This window comes from Alosa pseudoharengus, unplaced genomic scaffold (genome assembly GCF_046254945.1).
Source record: "Alosa pseudoharengus isolate Yale_2024_CS ecotype anadromous, Long Island Sound unplaced genomic scaffold, YU_APseudo_1.1 YU_APseudo_1.1_scf_4, whole genome shotgun sequence".
NCBI lineage: Eukaryota > Metazoa > Chordata > Actinopteri > Clupeiformes > Clupeidae > Alosa > Alosa pseudoharengus.
Genome location: NW_027468774.1, coordinates 24,107,042 through 24,123,176, shown reverse-complemented (window position 1 = coordinate 24,123,176; position 16,135 = coordinate 24,107,042). Strand labels below are relative to the sequence as shown.

The following is a 16,135-nucleotide window of genomic DNA, read 5'->3' as shown; positions in this document are numbered from 1 at the left end:
ACCAAGCAGAACCAGCGTTGGGGGTCAACTCGTCCTCCTCTTCCTCCTCCTCTTCCTCATCCGCGCTGCAGGCCGTGCTGGACAAGAACCCTAATGTGACCCTGACACTGATGGTGAGGGGAAAAATGCAGCAGCAAAGTCCCCCGCCTCCGAACTACACACAGCACACAGACAGGATGTCACACCTACAGTGTCGCTAGCAAGAGATGTCAGGGACCGATTAGACATGCAGATTTGTCTCTAAATTACTAAGCAGTTACTCACAGAGAAGGAGAGAGAGGGAGAGAGAAAGAGGGAGAGAGTGAGAGAGAGAGAGAGAGATTGATAATGCATTAGAGAGGATATTATTAAACAAAATAGAACAGACCACTGACACCGCACACTGTGCACAGAGCACTATATCTAGTGTTAGTCATGCAGAATATGCAGATAAAGAATGAGAGCTCTACAGAGAAAGATCAGTTATACATTATAGGATACTATAGAAGAGTATAGAACAGACCATTCACAGGGCACTAAATCTAGTCTTCAGATGAGAGTCCTCTCATTTGGACTGCTGCCATACAAGCAGCCTGGAGTGCTTTGGATGTTGAGATGTTGCCAGGCTTTTCTGTGGTTAGAAGATGCAGCTTCAAGCAGACTCATTCAGCTATTGGACCGAGAGTGCTGTGAGGGACACACACACACACACACACACACACACACACACACACACACACACACACACATACACACATACACATACACACACCCTGTCACAGATCAGAGCAGAAGCTTTGCATCTCGCAGGGGAGGCCCGGGGATCCAGAATACCTACATTTCTGACTTCCATAATCCACAGGGAAAGCAAATGTGGTGTGCTCTCCCAGATTCTCTTTGAGATTCATCTGTCTTGGTTTTCTCTCTCTCTCTCTCTCCTACTCCCTATCACTCTCTCTTTCTCTCTCTCTCTCTCTATCTCTCTTGTTCTCGTTGCCATGTGCTGCAGGTCTCCTCAGCTCTCTCCCAGGGATGTACAACTTGTGTGCTCAGCAGAGTGAGCATGAGCATTTTTGTTTGATGTTGGTTTTCTTCTCTGAGAAGGGAGTGGGATAATGTGAGTGTGTGTGTGTGTTTGTGTGCGTGTGTGTGTTTGTGTCTGTGTGTGTGTTGCGGGGTTGGGGTTCATGGCAAGCAAGAAGTTTGCAAATATATGAAGAACCTTGCAGAACTGCATACAGTATGTTAGATCTAGTTGTGCATCTGATGTAGGGTTGCAAAGGGGCGGAAAATTTCCGGTAAATTTCCGGAAACTTACTGGAAACTTTCCATGGTAAGTTAAGCTGGGGAATTTTGGAAATATTCCAAATTGGAAACTTTAATGGAATTAAAGGAAATTATAGGGAATTAATGGGAATTTACGGGAATTAACTGGGAATTTTTGGTAATTCCTACTTTTTCATATACAAACATTAACATTTTGTTTCATAATAACCAATATGATTTGTTTGTTCATATTTTTGCTTAGCTTAGCATACAAAGCTAGCTACCATGCTAGCGGGAATCCCATTCTCTGCCTATGGTTTACTAGCGTGCTAAGCTAGCAACACTGAAACCACCAAGATACACCACGCCACTCAACAAAATCCGATTGGTTTATGTTTATGATTCCCAGTTTATTCCCATTAATTCCCGTTTATTCCCGTTAATTCCCGTATATTCCCATGGAAAATTTCCAACTTTGAAAATTCCCGGAATTTTGCAACCCTAATCTGATGTATACTTACAAGGTCTCAGAGGACATAGTACCTTTGATTAATCATACTAAACTGTCTATGTTCTGACAGCTGTCACAGAAATAGATGCTCTGATGCTGTCCAGCGCTCGATCCAAAGCCTTCAAGGCAGTGAGGCAAGCGAAGTTCTGGAAAAAGCTTTTCAGACATGATGTACCACTCACATTCCTGTACTGGTTGCGGTGATATTGTATATTGCTGCACTGCAGCATGCCCACAAAATCAATATGCTTTCTGTATCAATTGATCAGGATCCAAAATGATTACAATCATTGCAGAAGATAATGTCTCATCCTATAACGTATTGCTGCAGCTGTACTGTCCACCCTTTCCCAGGGAACACAGACACAATACTTGTGCACAATTCAGGTTCTGTCTAGTCAGAGTAGAGACATGGCATGGGCACATAAATAAATTAAACGTTTCCACATTCACTGCCTATAGAGTACACTGGATCACCTGTAGAGGATTGCTTCCCCTCATGCAGAAATTATTCGCTCCTCGACCAGAGGAGCGAACAGAGACGCCACCATGCTCGCCAAACTTACTTACACTGGCTGGCCAAGCCAGACCACAGCCTTTGATTTATTATATTGTCAACTCTTGCCAACCATTAGTGGGTGTAGAAGACACTAAAGATTATAGCTAAGAGCTTATGAGACACTCCAGGATGGTCCCCAGGGACCCTGGCTCTTAATAGCTCAGTCCTGCCAGATACGTGTGCCAACGAGACCGGGTAGCAGCAAATCACCCAGCACCAAGATGGGGGGGGCATTAGCACGCTGCCAAGGGGCACCAATGTGCCGTCCGTCAGAACATACTGGCGGAACATACACCTCTTGTATCAGCCTCCGCAAGCCAGACAAAGTGACTTTATTAACCCTAACCCATTAATACCCAGCCTGGCCCTCGCAAGGCCGTTCCTCACCCCCCCTCCTGTGTCCACTCTAGTCGTTCGCCTCGTTTCCTCCTGGTCCGGGGATCTTCCCTGGTGTGGGAAACTTGCCGGTTCTGATGTGGTAGTTTGGAGATCAACCCAGACATCTTTTATTAAACCATAAATGTCTGGAGAGAGTAATATGTAGAATTTAGTGGAATATATTATACATAGTGTTAGGCCTCTAGGAAGAGTAGCTAATGCTCTGCATCAGCTAATGGAAATCCTAATAAAATCTTAATAATCCTAATAGACCTTGGAAATAGTGCAGACCTCTTCTATGCTGCATTCTAACTTTAATATTTCCAATAATGAATATATACTGTATATTCGTGCAGATGGTGAAGAGAACAAATTAAGCGTACTTTATGAAAATTATAGTTCTGGTTCGTGATTATGATTGGTTGATCCTCCGCTTTGTGTCATCGCTTAGCTGTTCTGAAATCGTTGTAAACGACGGCCTCAGGAGGCTTATGGCTGATGTAAAGACCCTAACCTGACACTACACCTCTGTCTTTTGTCTGTCCTTCTTGCAGACGCTGGTGGTCAGCGGTGATGAGCGGCTGGCGGAGAGAGCCCTGTCCGAGCTGCGGTGCCTCCTGCAGGCCAGAGGGGGCAGTGACGGGGCGCTGCCAACGCTGCTAAGGCCCGCGCTTCTGCAGCTTCTCCAGAGGCTGGCCTGCCACAGCACCGGCAGCAGCCAGGGGCCCGGACCCTCAGGTCAGACACACTCACGCAGACACACACACAGATAAACAACAGACAGACACACACACACACACATACACACACACACACACACAGATAAACAACAGACAGACACACACACACACACACACACACACACACACAGATAAACAACACACACACACACAGAGAAACAACAGGCAGACACACACACACACACATACACACACACACACACACACACACACACTCAGATAAACAACAGACAGACAGACAGAAACACACACACACGCTCACGCAGACACACACAGATAAACCACACACACACACAGAGAAACAACAGGCAGGCAGACAGTCAGTGAGGGTGACCCGAAGCCACAAAGCCCTATCATACTCATACTCAGTGTTCCATTAACTTTTTCTCTTTTTCTGTGTCTAGTTCCATGTCTCCCTTTCAGACACCACCACTCAATTTCACACTGTCTTCATCGTATTCTCTCATTTTGGCTTTTTTGGTCTTTTCTATTCGCTTTTTTCCTCATATCTTTCTTCATCTTCCTGCCATTACTGTATGCCAACCGCTGTTCGTACAGTCTGTTTCCTGCTCCTGCACTTATTCTTATTCTGATTCACATTCTCATTCACTCTCGCTTTATTCCCTCCCTCCCCTTCTCTCTCTCTCTCTCTCTCTCTCTCTCTCTCTCTCTCTTTCTCTCCCTCCCTCTGTATGGCGGCCCATTCCCCTGTGTCATTACTCATGCAGTGCTGAATTTTGCCCTGAGATGGGTGTTAGTTTAATTGCGTCTCAGAGGGCCATATCAGAACAGTGTCTACACCGGGTCAAACACACCCCTCCTCTGCAGCCCTAAATTACACACATTACACATTTATATCACACCGCCTTGGGAGTGAGCAGGGAAGAATATAGAACAGGTGGCAGATGAGGTGAAGCACCCCTGTCTATTTCGCTCCCTTTCTCTTTCACTCTCTCGCAAAAAAAATCCATCTCACTCTCTCTAAATTGCTCTCCCTCTTCTAATCGCCTTCTCCATCTGGTGCAGTTTTTCTGTCCATCCTCTTGTGTCTTTCCCTCGTTGTTGTTCTCCGTTTTCTCTAACCATTCCTCCTTTCTCCGTGTCTCCATCCCTCCATCTCTCTGTCTGTCTCTGCAGCTCCCTCTGCTCTGCCTCTCATCCTGCAGCTGTTGTGTCTGATGCAGACAGCGCCGTCGGCGGCCAGTGAGATGGACGGCACCGACTTCAAACTGCTCTTCCACGGTAAGGTCGCAGGTCAAGTGTCGGGACCCTGAGGTCATGCAGACACTAATCTCTCAGACAGTCAGCGTCCTGCATCAGAATGTCTGAATGTTCTCCTACTCCACTGCGTCTGTCTGTCTGAGTCTCCTCACATGAACAGCTGCTGTCAGTCGTTTCCCTTTCTGTGTCTCCCTTCATTTGCATCTGTGTGGCGTCCCCTTTGAACAGCCACCCAAACAGCTTTCTGTTGTTGTCCCTGCAGTGGAGAGTGTAATAGGATGTATGTTTTGGCTGCTGACCATCCATAATTACTGTACTTGATTTTGATTGTCAGAGAGTGAGTGGCCTTCATGAATTGCTGGTTTATTGAAATTCCTGAATGTCTGTGTGTGTGTGTGTGTGTGTGTGCGTGTGTGTGTGTGTGTGTGTGTGTTATTCATGTAGTGAGTAACCTTGCAGGGAAGCTGAAGGCAAACAACAATGAAACTCTCCTACCAGCTCTTAACTACCTGTATTGTTGCCTTGCTCTCTCTCCCCCTCACTGTAGTGACAGAGGTAAGACACATACACATTCAGTACACAATGTCCTGTTTAAATGCTATGATACAAAGAAATATGACACTATGTGGTACCACACAACATTGTCCATGCAAAATGAATTCACCTCGCAGCTGATATTCACAAGAATAATTTTCTTAAAGACTGTAAACCAAATAAGTTTGTCACACCACAGAAAAAGATGGCATCTACCGCCCAGACAAATCTGAGGAAATAAAAGAAAAAGTGCAGTGTATTAAATTAGGTATGAAAATTGTGAAAAAAGGACTGGTATGCTCTGTTCTCAAATGCACTAGACAGGTCCACTTACTGTCTTGAAAGCATACCCAATTTAGGCCAAAGGAGCTGACCCTGTCAACTGTCTAACCACATATTGGTGTCAACCATTTTCATACCAGCTGAATCTAATTAGAACAACTCATCAGCCAGATGGATGAGCAAATTAGTGATCCAATCTTGGCTTACATGGTCTTTAAGCTATTATGGAACCTGATGGGCCTTTATGTTATATTTAATGAATTCTACATTTTGAATTTGTCTTAGAGCTGAAATCGGGCCTTAAAAGTTAGGCCTGACAAGGCCCGAGCCCAACAGAAATCAGCTCGAGCCCGATAAGTATACATTTTGATTGACAGCTTTTTAAAAGCCTGAACCCGTTTACAGCCCGACGTTATTCAAATGCACAGCTCTTTTGCCTTTTGTCAAGAATGACTCATTTATAATTTTTTTAACATCTCAGCACTCACACTTACAGCATACACTTAACCTATAAATAGGCCTACGTGCCTATAAAAATTAGTCTTTCTTAACAAATTAATTCAAGATAAATTCTAAACTTAGAGAGGTATTTAGCAATAACGAAATAAAACACGAAAGACACGAAAACGGGACTTGCTTGCAGCCGCCTCTCCACAATCACCAATGCTAGGTTAGGTAGGTTTATGTTGTGAGGCAGAAAGATCTAGCTTTTGCTGCTTGGAGGACTTTGCTCCAAGTCCTTCTTTGCTAGTTGATGGCGAGCTATCATCTGTGGTGGAGGTATCGGTCTTTTTGGCCACTAGCTTTAGATGCGTGTGTGAGATGCTTCATTAAATTAGAGTTGCTTACAATGGATGTCGACAAAGTCTTCGCTTCTGGACATAATGTACACATTACATGCACGTTCTTGCCTTTGACCACAATGAATTTGAAGTAGTGCTTATATCTCCACCTTGAAAATGCCAACTTTTCATCGGATTGCTCCAGACCCCTGCTTTTTCGTCAAATCTTTATTTTAGCTGTTGCGTGTGTGGCGCGTGTGCTGACAAGTGTGTAAAAACACTGGCTCTGATTGGCTACCATGAAACATGACTCTGCCTTAGCCAATCATAATCGATTAGCCTACGTCGTTATTAACCCACCTCCTCACTAGCTGTGAGCCAGGGGTGCGTTCAGATTACACAGTTTATTCAATCAATGCATAGTAACGCACCGCATTTAACGTCCAGTAACGTTAACGGCGTTGTAACGGTAAAAGTAATTAGTTAGATTACCTCGTTACTGAAAAAATAACGTCGTTACCTAACGCCATTCTTTTAAACGGCGTTATTCCAAACACTGCTTATCAGTGACAAAATCGTTTTGCTGTCGTACTTTAACAGAATGTCGCATCTTTTGCATTTCACATAACCCACTGGGTCATTATTCTCATTATGCACATGGTCATGCTTGCTTTGCCGGTGCAACCCAAACGCCAGCATCCGTTTCACCTCTTCAGCATCCATTTTCGCATCTTTCTCCCGCTAATCGAAACGCATCACCTGACCACTCATTTACCGCGCAAGCCGGTATGCCCGAGCCTGTCTAAAATGATGAAATTAAGACCGAACACGACCGAATCCGTCCGGTCTCGTTGGATTCGGTAAAGATCTTCAGCTCTTTTAGTGATTCCATTTTATCATACCTTTCACAAACACTGAGATGAACTGTATTGATTAAGAGCTCAGACTGTTTTGGGGAAATACAACTTGTCTATAAGGAAATTGTTTTTGCTATGGATCAGTGGTGAAATCCTTTATACTAACATTGTTCTGGATTACTGACCACACTCATTTCTCATTTGTATGTGCCACAAGCATAGCCATACAAGCACAGCCTGCAGAAAATAAGACTTGGCCAAGTCTCCTGGTACATTTCCACTGTGTTTCTCAATGATATTTTTAAACTTGTTTGCAACCCATTTACAGCCATTCACTGAAAAAAGGCTCCATTTCAAAAGTCAATATCATATTGTGTGCATCTAGTCAGGGAACCTGTGCACAAACAGTATTGCAATCTGTGTGTGTCTTCGCCCACACACCTCAGGTGCAGAACCAGAAGTGACCTTGTCCTATGCTTTACTTTGCACATTCCTGCAGGCATAAGAACAGGCCCATCCACACAAGAGCATCAACACTCACGGCACAACAGTGCGTGACTTTGATGCTAAACACATACTTCGAGTGATGCACTCCACACTCTCAGCACAGTAAATACCCAATTAATGCAGACCAGAATTTTAGTATCATTGTGCAGACATGTGTAGATTTAGTACTGCAATAAATGGCTGGGTCTTTAAGTGCTATACATAAGGGCCAGCTCAAGGTGCATGAGCTCCTGAGCAACCATAGCTGTGTTTGAAATGGTGAACTCAAGAGAGGTTTCTATGTAGTGGGTGAATGATTGAGCGAGTGATTAAGTGGACGATTCAAACTCAGCTTGTGACTGATCTGAGTGGGCAGCCGTGGCCCACTGGTTAGCACTCTGGACTTGTAGCCGGAGGGTTGCCGGTTCGAGCCCCGACCAGTGGGCCACGGCTGAAGTGCCCTTGAGCAAGGCACCTAACCCCACACCCGAGTGCCATTGAACTGCCGTTGAAGCAGGCAGCTCACTGCACCGGGATTAGTGTGTGCTTCACCTCACTGTGTGTTCACTGTGTGCTGTTTGTGTTTCACTAAATCACCAATTGGGTTAAATGCAGAGACCAAATTTCCCTCACGGGATCAAAAAAGTATATATACTTAGTACAGCTGAACTACTCAAGTATTACATTCAGTCCATGATTCTGCACTGTTTGGCTGCTACATGTTTTACCTCCATCTCGCTCCCGCTCCCTGCTTCTGTCCTTGCTTTGATCTCTTTTACTATTTTATTTCCACTCCCTCCACTCCATGCCCTTTATCTCTTGCTGTTTCTCTCTCTTTCTCTTCTCTTTTTCTCTCTCTCTCTGTCTCTCTCTCTCTCATGCAGCTGTGTCCATGTTGCTGTGTAACACTGGGCTGATGGAGCAGATACAGGCATTGCTGGACCTATCCTCCTCTTCTTCCTTCTCTTCTCCTCCGTCCAGTCTGCTCAGCTGCGCTCGTCTGCTGCTGTCCTCCCTCATCATCCTCCAGCACACACATTCTGCTCAGGTGCTTCACGTAACACACACACACAATACTCAACGCCAGCAGCGACACTATTCTCTACTTAACCCCTCACTCATGCTCAATATTCCCTTCGTCCTTGCAAACACACACACACACACACACACACACACACACAAGTGACACACACACACACATACAGTCCCTCTGAAATATTTACCCACACAGATCCGCACACAAACACTCTTTTTTTTACGCTGTTTCAGTGTCAGCTCTCACACTCAAAGGAAGTCTTCAACTGTCTCTGCAGGAGAGTTAGTTCCCAAAACTGACTGAACAAAACATACAGATGCACTCAAAGCACACATAGACACATGGATATGCACCTCTCCCAGAAAGCCCTCTTCCTGCGATGCAGGTCTCCATGGAAACAGCCTCAGCCACAGTAACGGCCAGATACAATGTCTCGGTCCTGCAGAGCAGTGGTACCCAAACTTTAATCAGACATTGGGCTCAGGGAACATTTGACCTTCAAGATGTACTCTGAAATTCAGGGTTTGTGAATAATGAATTATGATAAATGATTTACATAATTTTAACTCTGCTTTTACAATTTGTTTAGGTCATTATCATGAACGCATACAGAGAGACAATTAATTATGCATTGCTTTCTAAATCTGTGTTGAAGTCTAAAGATTTTTCCTAAATTCCATAGAGAGGACAATAACGAAATGGTTTAATGGGAACTTAACTGAAAACATTTAGGGTAAGGCTATTTGTGTATGCTAATCGTACCCTGGTGCAATTAGAAGTGAATTCTATTCGTACCCCCGTCTGGTACAAATATCAATATATGCTATTCGTACCCCGGTGCACACAGCAATGTGTTCTATTAATACCCCGTCTGGTACAAATATCAGTGTATGTTATTTACACCCCTGTGCATTTACTCTGGCATATTGATCACACAATGTAATAAAAAAAAAATTTTTTAAAAAACGAGCAACATGTTTTTGTTGTTACGTCACAGGGTCTGAATAGCTCAGCTGTGTAATAGACACTCTGAATAAGGTATGCTGTTTGCATCAATGTATAGTTAGAAGTGGATGCTATTCGTACCCTGGTGTATATAGTAATGTATGCTATTTACACCCTGGTGCATGAACTAGCTAATTGTTGCAATCAAAACTTCCGTTTGAGAACCGATTTCTTGTTCAAATTGCGCGCCTTCTCTCCAGAGACGTTGGTACACGTGCGCACTCACTCTGCCAAAACGCATGCGGGAATCGAACCCCGGTCTCCCACGTACTAAACCGTGTCTGTGACTACTGCACTATCCGCTTCCACATCTTGATGGGTGTTTTCAGGTAAACTTATAGTTTATAGGCCTGAGTGTCATATTCATGACAGTTGTATGTGTTCACTGAACAAAGATTAAGAAAATAAAACACAACTTTTCAATCTAAAACTTAATTTGAACATATATTAGTGCCGAAACCTTTCAGAATTCGTCACTTTCTGCTGACGAAAAAACGAATGTCCGCCATGTTTTTTGTGCGCGTGAGCAACGTCTTTTTGTTGTTATGTCACAGGGTGTGAATAGCTCAGCTGTGTGGCCAAGTCTATTTGTACCAGGGGTGTAAATAGACACTCCGAAACATTTAACACTTGTGGCTCAATAGGTAAAGTGTCAGGACTAGAATCCAAGGGCTTCCTGTAGTTCAGGAGTGCATGGGTTCAAATCCCAGCACTGGCATAAGATTGGGTGTCTAGCACTGATGAGATTGGATTGTGTCTGACCTGGTATTGCTCCCTCCGGGGTAAGCTCTGACCAGGATATGAGGACACTAATCTTCTCTCTGAGCTGACGAGGAAATGTGTGGGATGAAGATGTTAGCTTTAAGTTTTACCTAGCAGTGGTAGCGTAGTGCTAAGGAGCTGGGCTCGTAAGGCATTTAACACCGAGTTGCTCTGGGGACAATGGCCTTTGTAATATAATTGACATGTGTAATTCGCTTTGGATAAAAGCATCTGCTAAATGAGTAAAATGTAAAAGTAATCACTTGATAAAACATAATCATAATGATTATGACCATACAGTAGAGAGGAACTTATAAAGCACTGATAAAGCAAAATGACTTGGAAATCTACTTCTATACTGGAGTTCATCCTTGGAACTGATGTGTTCTGGATAATGTAGGCCATCACTTGAAGCAGTTTCAAACTCTCCTCTCCCTTCTGACCCCTCCTCCCTGCAGGTGCACAGGTGTGTCCGAGTGGATCTGGGTGCCATGGTGCAGCTCCTGAGCTGCGGGAAGAGACATGCAGACAACCTCTCTCTGGGTAAACCACAAAGAACCAGTACCAAGTTAGAATGACCCCTGGATCTCAGTCCCACCTAAGGTCCCTGAATTATGCATTCCGCAGTGGCAGTGCTGCACCTTCGGTCCAGCCGCCACGCTCAAAGTCACTTCCTTTAACTCATTGAATGGCAAGCTGTTTTCGGAAGCTTTGTCCTAGAGTGCCAGCAATCTAGACCATTGTTGATGATTTTTGTACAACCACAGCATATTTTGTGTTATAGCTATGAACACATACAATGGCTCGTTTAAAAGGTGAGACTTTAAGCTCTCAGTGGGTGCAAACCGTGTATTTCTACACGCCTCTGTTCCTGGGAAATCCCAAGCTAAACAGTGGCTAGTTTTCATCAAAATCGCTGTTTTTTTCTAGAAATGGAGATATAACGTCTTTCATGAAATATGAAGTGTTACCTGTAAACTTTCCGGGAAGCGTCACTGACTCGACCCAAAGCGGCAACCGAGTTATGATAAAATGTCCAGATAAAATGTCCAGATTTTTATGTGATTTCATGAGTTTTCGATCATCATATATTTCATTTCCATTCATCACAGAGTTCCCAAAATCACATATAAGGTGTGTTAGAGTGTCTAGTTTCATAATTTAAAAAAAAAAGCTAAAAACTTAATATTACGTTTTTGGCACTCAACGCATGGGAAGGAAGGCACTCAATGAGTTAAGCAGTGTCTCCATAATGACTAGACAGAACTAAATGCCCCCATCTCCATCTAGCCATTGACAGTCGCGATAAGAATCACTCACTAATTACCTCTGATGTCTCTAGTGCTTAAGAGACTAATGCATGCCAATTACGGCTCCATCTTCTTTTCTTTTCTGTCTTTTTTTTTGTATTTGTGGCGTTCATTATCTCAGTCCTCTGTCTCTCTCTCTCTCTCTCTCGCACTCTCTCACTCTGCACTCGAGTGCTGCCGTCTGTGTGTGAGGTGTTATCTCAGAGTACGCACATGACGACAAAAGATTCATTAGTGTTAATCTGCTGGCCTGCAGCTCTGTGTGAGTCCCACTCCCCGTCCCTCACTGTTTCACTGAGTAACTCCTCTGTATCGCCAGACCTGTTTTTCCTCTCTCCTCTCCTCTCTTCTCCTCTCTCCTGTCTTCTCTTCTCCTCTAATCTACTCTCCTCTCCTCTCTTCTCTTCTCCTCTCATCTACTCTCCTGTCTTTTCCTCGCCTCTCCTCTCTTCTCCTCTCCTCTCCTCTCCTCTCATCTACTCTCCTCTCCTCTCTTCTCCTCTCATCTCCTCTCCTCTCCTGTCTTTTCCTCGCCTCTCCTCTCTTCACCTCTCATCTCCTCTCCTGCCTTTTCCTCGCCTCTCCTCTCTTCTCCTCTCCTCTCCTGTCTTTTCCTCGCCTCTCTTCTCCTCTCATCTCCTCTCGTCTCCTGTGTTGCTGGCTCTCCTCCCTCCTGTATCATTGTCTCTTCCCCAGTACTGCTGCCCTTTACTCTTCTCTGCCAGCTCATTTCCCACCTCAGAATTTCTCATTTTCTCATCCCAATTTGTTCCATTCAGTTTGTTTTCTCCTGCTTTCTCATCTCTGTCACCCTCTGTCTTTATCTCTCTTTCTTTCACTCACTCCCTCCCTCTCTTTCTCTCTCTCTGTATCCTTCTCCACCACATCCTCTCTGCCTCCCCTCTCTCTCTCTCTCTCTCTCCCTCTATCTATCTCTCTGTACCTCTCTCTCTCTCTCTCAGCCTGTTTGGTGCGGCTGCTGCAGGCAATGCTGGATGTGGAGCTGGCCTCTCCCCTGCTGCAGCTGGAGGAGGGGGCCGTCGGGGTGAGACAGCGCCCCCTACAGCCTGTCGACAGTGCCCTGCACCCGCTGGGCTCCCACGGGGCCCACGCTCTCGTCGCCGCCCTCCACGGCCTCCTGCTGCAGGTCCTTTACTCTCCAACACACACACACAGACCCATACACACACACACACACACACACACACTGCTGAGGAGAGAAGAAAGGGCCAAGAGTAAAAGTGTTTCACACACTAAAAAAGGTTTGGTTTTGGGTTTGTGTCCGGACTCTTTCATACAGATATAGCAGCTGTTAACTGCAGTGCTTGCGTGGGTGGTTTATTTCCTTTGTTTGCTCGTCCTCCTCTCATTTACTGCTCAGGCTCTACCCCATGCACCCTCAGCCTCTACCCCCTCCACCTTCAGCCTCTACTCCCTGCACCCTCAGCCTCTACTCCCTGCACCCTCAGCCTCTACTCCCTGCACCCTCAGCCTCTACTCCCTCCACCTTCAGCCTCTACTCCCTGCACCCTCAGCCTCTACTCCCTGCACCCTCAGCCTCTACTCCCTCCACCCTCAGCCTTTAATCCCTGCACCCTCAGCCTCTACTCCCTGCACCCTCAGCCTCTACTCCCTCCACCCTCAGCCTCTACTCCCTGCACCCTCAGCCTCTACCCTCTGCAGTCTCAGACTTTATTCGCTGCCTACTCACACTGACCAGCCTCTAGTCACTGCATTCTCTGCTCTACCCTCTCAACTAATGCATCATATAACACTTTCCCATCTCTGCCAGTTCTCGCTCTTTGAAACGGGGGTAATTACTCCGATATGATGCAACTCCCTTCTCTGCTCACACCCTGTCTCTCTGTGCTCTCTGGAGCTCCCCAGCCTTAGATGCCCCCTTAGCGTCTTGTTTATCTTGTTCTGCGGAGTACTGCTTACACGGTGTTGCTTCTGTGCCTCAGGGAAAAGGCTTGGGTTTTGGGATCAATAGGGCCGGGGCTGCTGAAGGCTGCAGTTGTTCTTGCCAGAAGTTGTCTCTTAGCTTCGGTCTCGCTGCTAGGGGGAGGCTGTGCTGTGTTGTTCTCTGTGGTCAGCTGCATGCTGACCACATTCTGTCTGGCTATGGGTTTGTGTGGGGAGGGTTGTACAGTATGCATCTGCACGTACAAAACATATGTGAACACACAGGGAGGTGTGTTTGTGTGTATGCTGTCTGTGTGTGTGTGTGTGTGTGTGTGTGTATGCTGTCTGTGTGTGTGTGTGTGTCTGTGTGTGTGTGTGTGTATGCTGTCTGTGTGTGTGTGTGTGTGTGTGTGTGTGTGTATGTGTGTAAATGTGCCCACAGAGGGGAAACTGGAGTCCTGGTGCTGTTCATCTCTGTAGCGCTCTGGCCTAGTTCTTTATTTTTGGACACAGCTCTGCCGTAACTCAGATAGCGTGATGTTTTATTCAGCACTTGTCTCAGTCTTTCTTCTGTCTCACCTATGTGTGTGTGTGTGTGTGTGTGTGTGTGTGTGTGTGTGTGTGTGTGTGTGTCTGTGTGTGTCTGTGTGTGTGTGTGTGTGTGTTTTGCAGAAGCAGGAGGGACTGCTCAGTGTGTCTGTGAACTGTCTAAGGTCACTAATGGGTTTCCTGCATAAGAGATGCCCCTCCACAGGTAATGAAGAATCAGTTTGTGTGTGTATGTTGGGGGGGAGTACTGTGTTCCAATGCCACTTTTGGGGAGTGTGTAGTGTTTAAGTTTAAATATGTGCATGTGCTATGAGAGCTTGAATGCCTGGGGACATTTGTGAAAGGACCTAATATATATATATATGTTATACCCCATTTCATAGTGCTAGTATTCATCTTTGTTATACCCCATTTCATAGTGCTTGTATTCATCTTTGAATTGGCCACATGTATAATAGATCCCTTTTACATCTATTCACACAGTTAATGCAACAGCAGCGTTTGAAACAACCTGTGTGCTACTTTCTAAAATAATTTGCCTTTCAAATTAAACCACCAGAAAAAACACTTTTACTGATAAAACCCAAAGTAAAATGTAGATTTAAACATTACCGTTGCCCTGTTATTGGTCATCTCTCTCTTAGAGGACTATTTGGGCATCTTAGATTTCAGAGCTCAAGCCATTTTCTGTCCTTTTTGTTAATTTGTATATTGTATGCTAGCTAGCTGATGCTCAAAATCTTAAACAATAATGCCAAGCAGACAGTACAACTTTTCGATTTCAGATAACTCCAGGTCAGAGTGTCAATGTGTGATGTAAGGGATAATGGACGACACAGTGGTCTGTTCACAAAAATTAATGCACGGTCGAGGTTGTAAAACGGCCCCGACGTGATGCGGAGGGCCGTTTAAACCTCGTAAGTGCATTCATTTCTGTGAACAGACCCTGTGGAGTCCATTATCCCGCTTATTCCACTGTTGCCACTTGCGTTGTGTTTATTTCCTGTTACAATTTAAACGTTTTAATCGTTAAAACTGTCTTGTTTGTAGAATTAATTTCTTCTGACACATATCAACTAACTTCTCAACTTGCAGGACAAACTGCCGTTACTAGTTCTAAATGGATGGTTGCTACGGCCAAAGGCCAGTCAGTCGTTAGTTCTATCTCTCCCGTTGTCAAGCGGGCGTATCCCAAGATTCTGATGAACTTTAGCTTTGAAACGAAATTTTACTTAGCCTGCTGTCATCCATCTAGCTAAAAGCCACCTCCTTCATATGCTACAATGTTGCAATGTTCTGAACGTCTGCATTTTACAGCTCTGATGCAACGTGACAGTTCATTTAAACTTCATTTAAACGAGTTCGGCGAACTAATATACAAGTGTGATACGGCCAAAAAAATGGATCTTCTTCATAGGTGTGCAAATAACATACGATTAATGGTCGTTCTAAATTACGTAGGAAAATGGGAAATTCAACCAAGCAGTGGAATAATGTATCATAAAGTGATTGTGTCATAAACGGGTGAGACAGGCTGATCTGAGAGTGACACCAATGAGGCAGACTAAAGGCTGAGTTAAACTGATGATACATGGGTCAACTTTTCAGGTTAACATAACCAGTTCCATTTATTGTGATTGGATGATCATGACAATTTGCCTACTGGTGATTAAAGAAAATAAATTGTTGCCCATTATCCATGGGAACATGCCAGAACCACATATTGCTCAAAAAGTTGCCCCGTGTATCATCAGCTTTATGTACAATTTATAGCCCTGCTGATACTGTGGGCCACATTGGGTGATCGTAGCCTGGGCCAAAGTTGCAGGGCTGATGGTATAAACAAGGCTAATGTTTGGATTCTTGTATCTTCCAAATAGTGTCTACCATTTGGATATCAAATTGTGTTACTGTGCTAAAACAAATCACCTGAAAAGTTTAGTTCGTTTTTAGTCCATTTTGGATTTGCCTGT

At 44.8% G+C, this 16,135-nt stretch overlaps 1 protein-coding gene and 1 non-coding gene across 2 annotated transcripts in view; both read left to right on the top strand.

The window, feature by feature from the left end:
• Positions 1–16,135, top strand: part of mei1 (meiotic double-stranded break formation protein 1) — a 37,335-nt gene that overhangs the window by 18,364 nt on the left and 2,836 nt on the right. Inside the window, exons 20-27 of the mRNA XM_076266664.1 lie at positions 1–113; positions 3,248–3,431; positions 4,571–4,675; positions 5,099–5,209; positions 8,480–8,643; positions 10,857–10,941; positions 12,671–12,855; positions 14,286–14,367. The exon at positions 1–113 is cut by the window's left edge and continues 172 nt beyond it. Coding sequence (XP_076122779.1) covers positions 1–113; positions 3,248–3,431; positions 4,571–4,675; positions 5,099–5,209; positions 8,480–8,643; positions 10,857–10,941; positions 12,671–12,855; positions 14,286–14,367 — 1,029 coding nt within the window. The remainder of the gene's footprint in view (positions 114–3,247; positions 3,432–4,570; positions 4,676–5,098; positions 5,210–8,479; positions 8,644–10,856; positions 10,942–12,670; positions 12,856–14,285; positions 14,368–16,135) is intronic.
• LOC143103380 (Z30 small nucleolar RNA) lies at positions 10,370–10,465 on the top strand. The gene has a single exon (XR_012982798.1). It is a non-coding gene; the product is annotated as a Z30 small nucleolar RNA (small nucleolar RNA).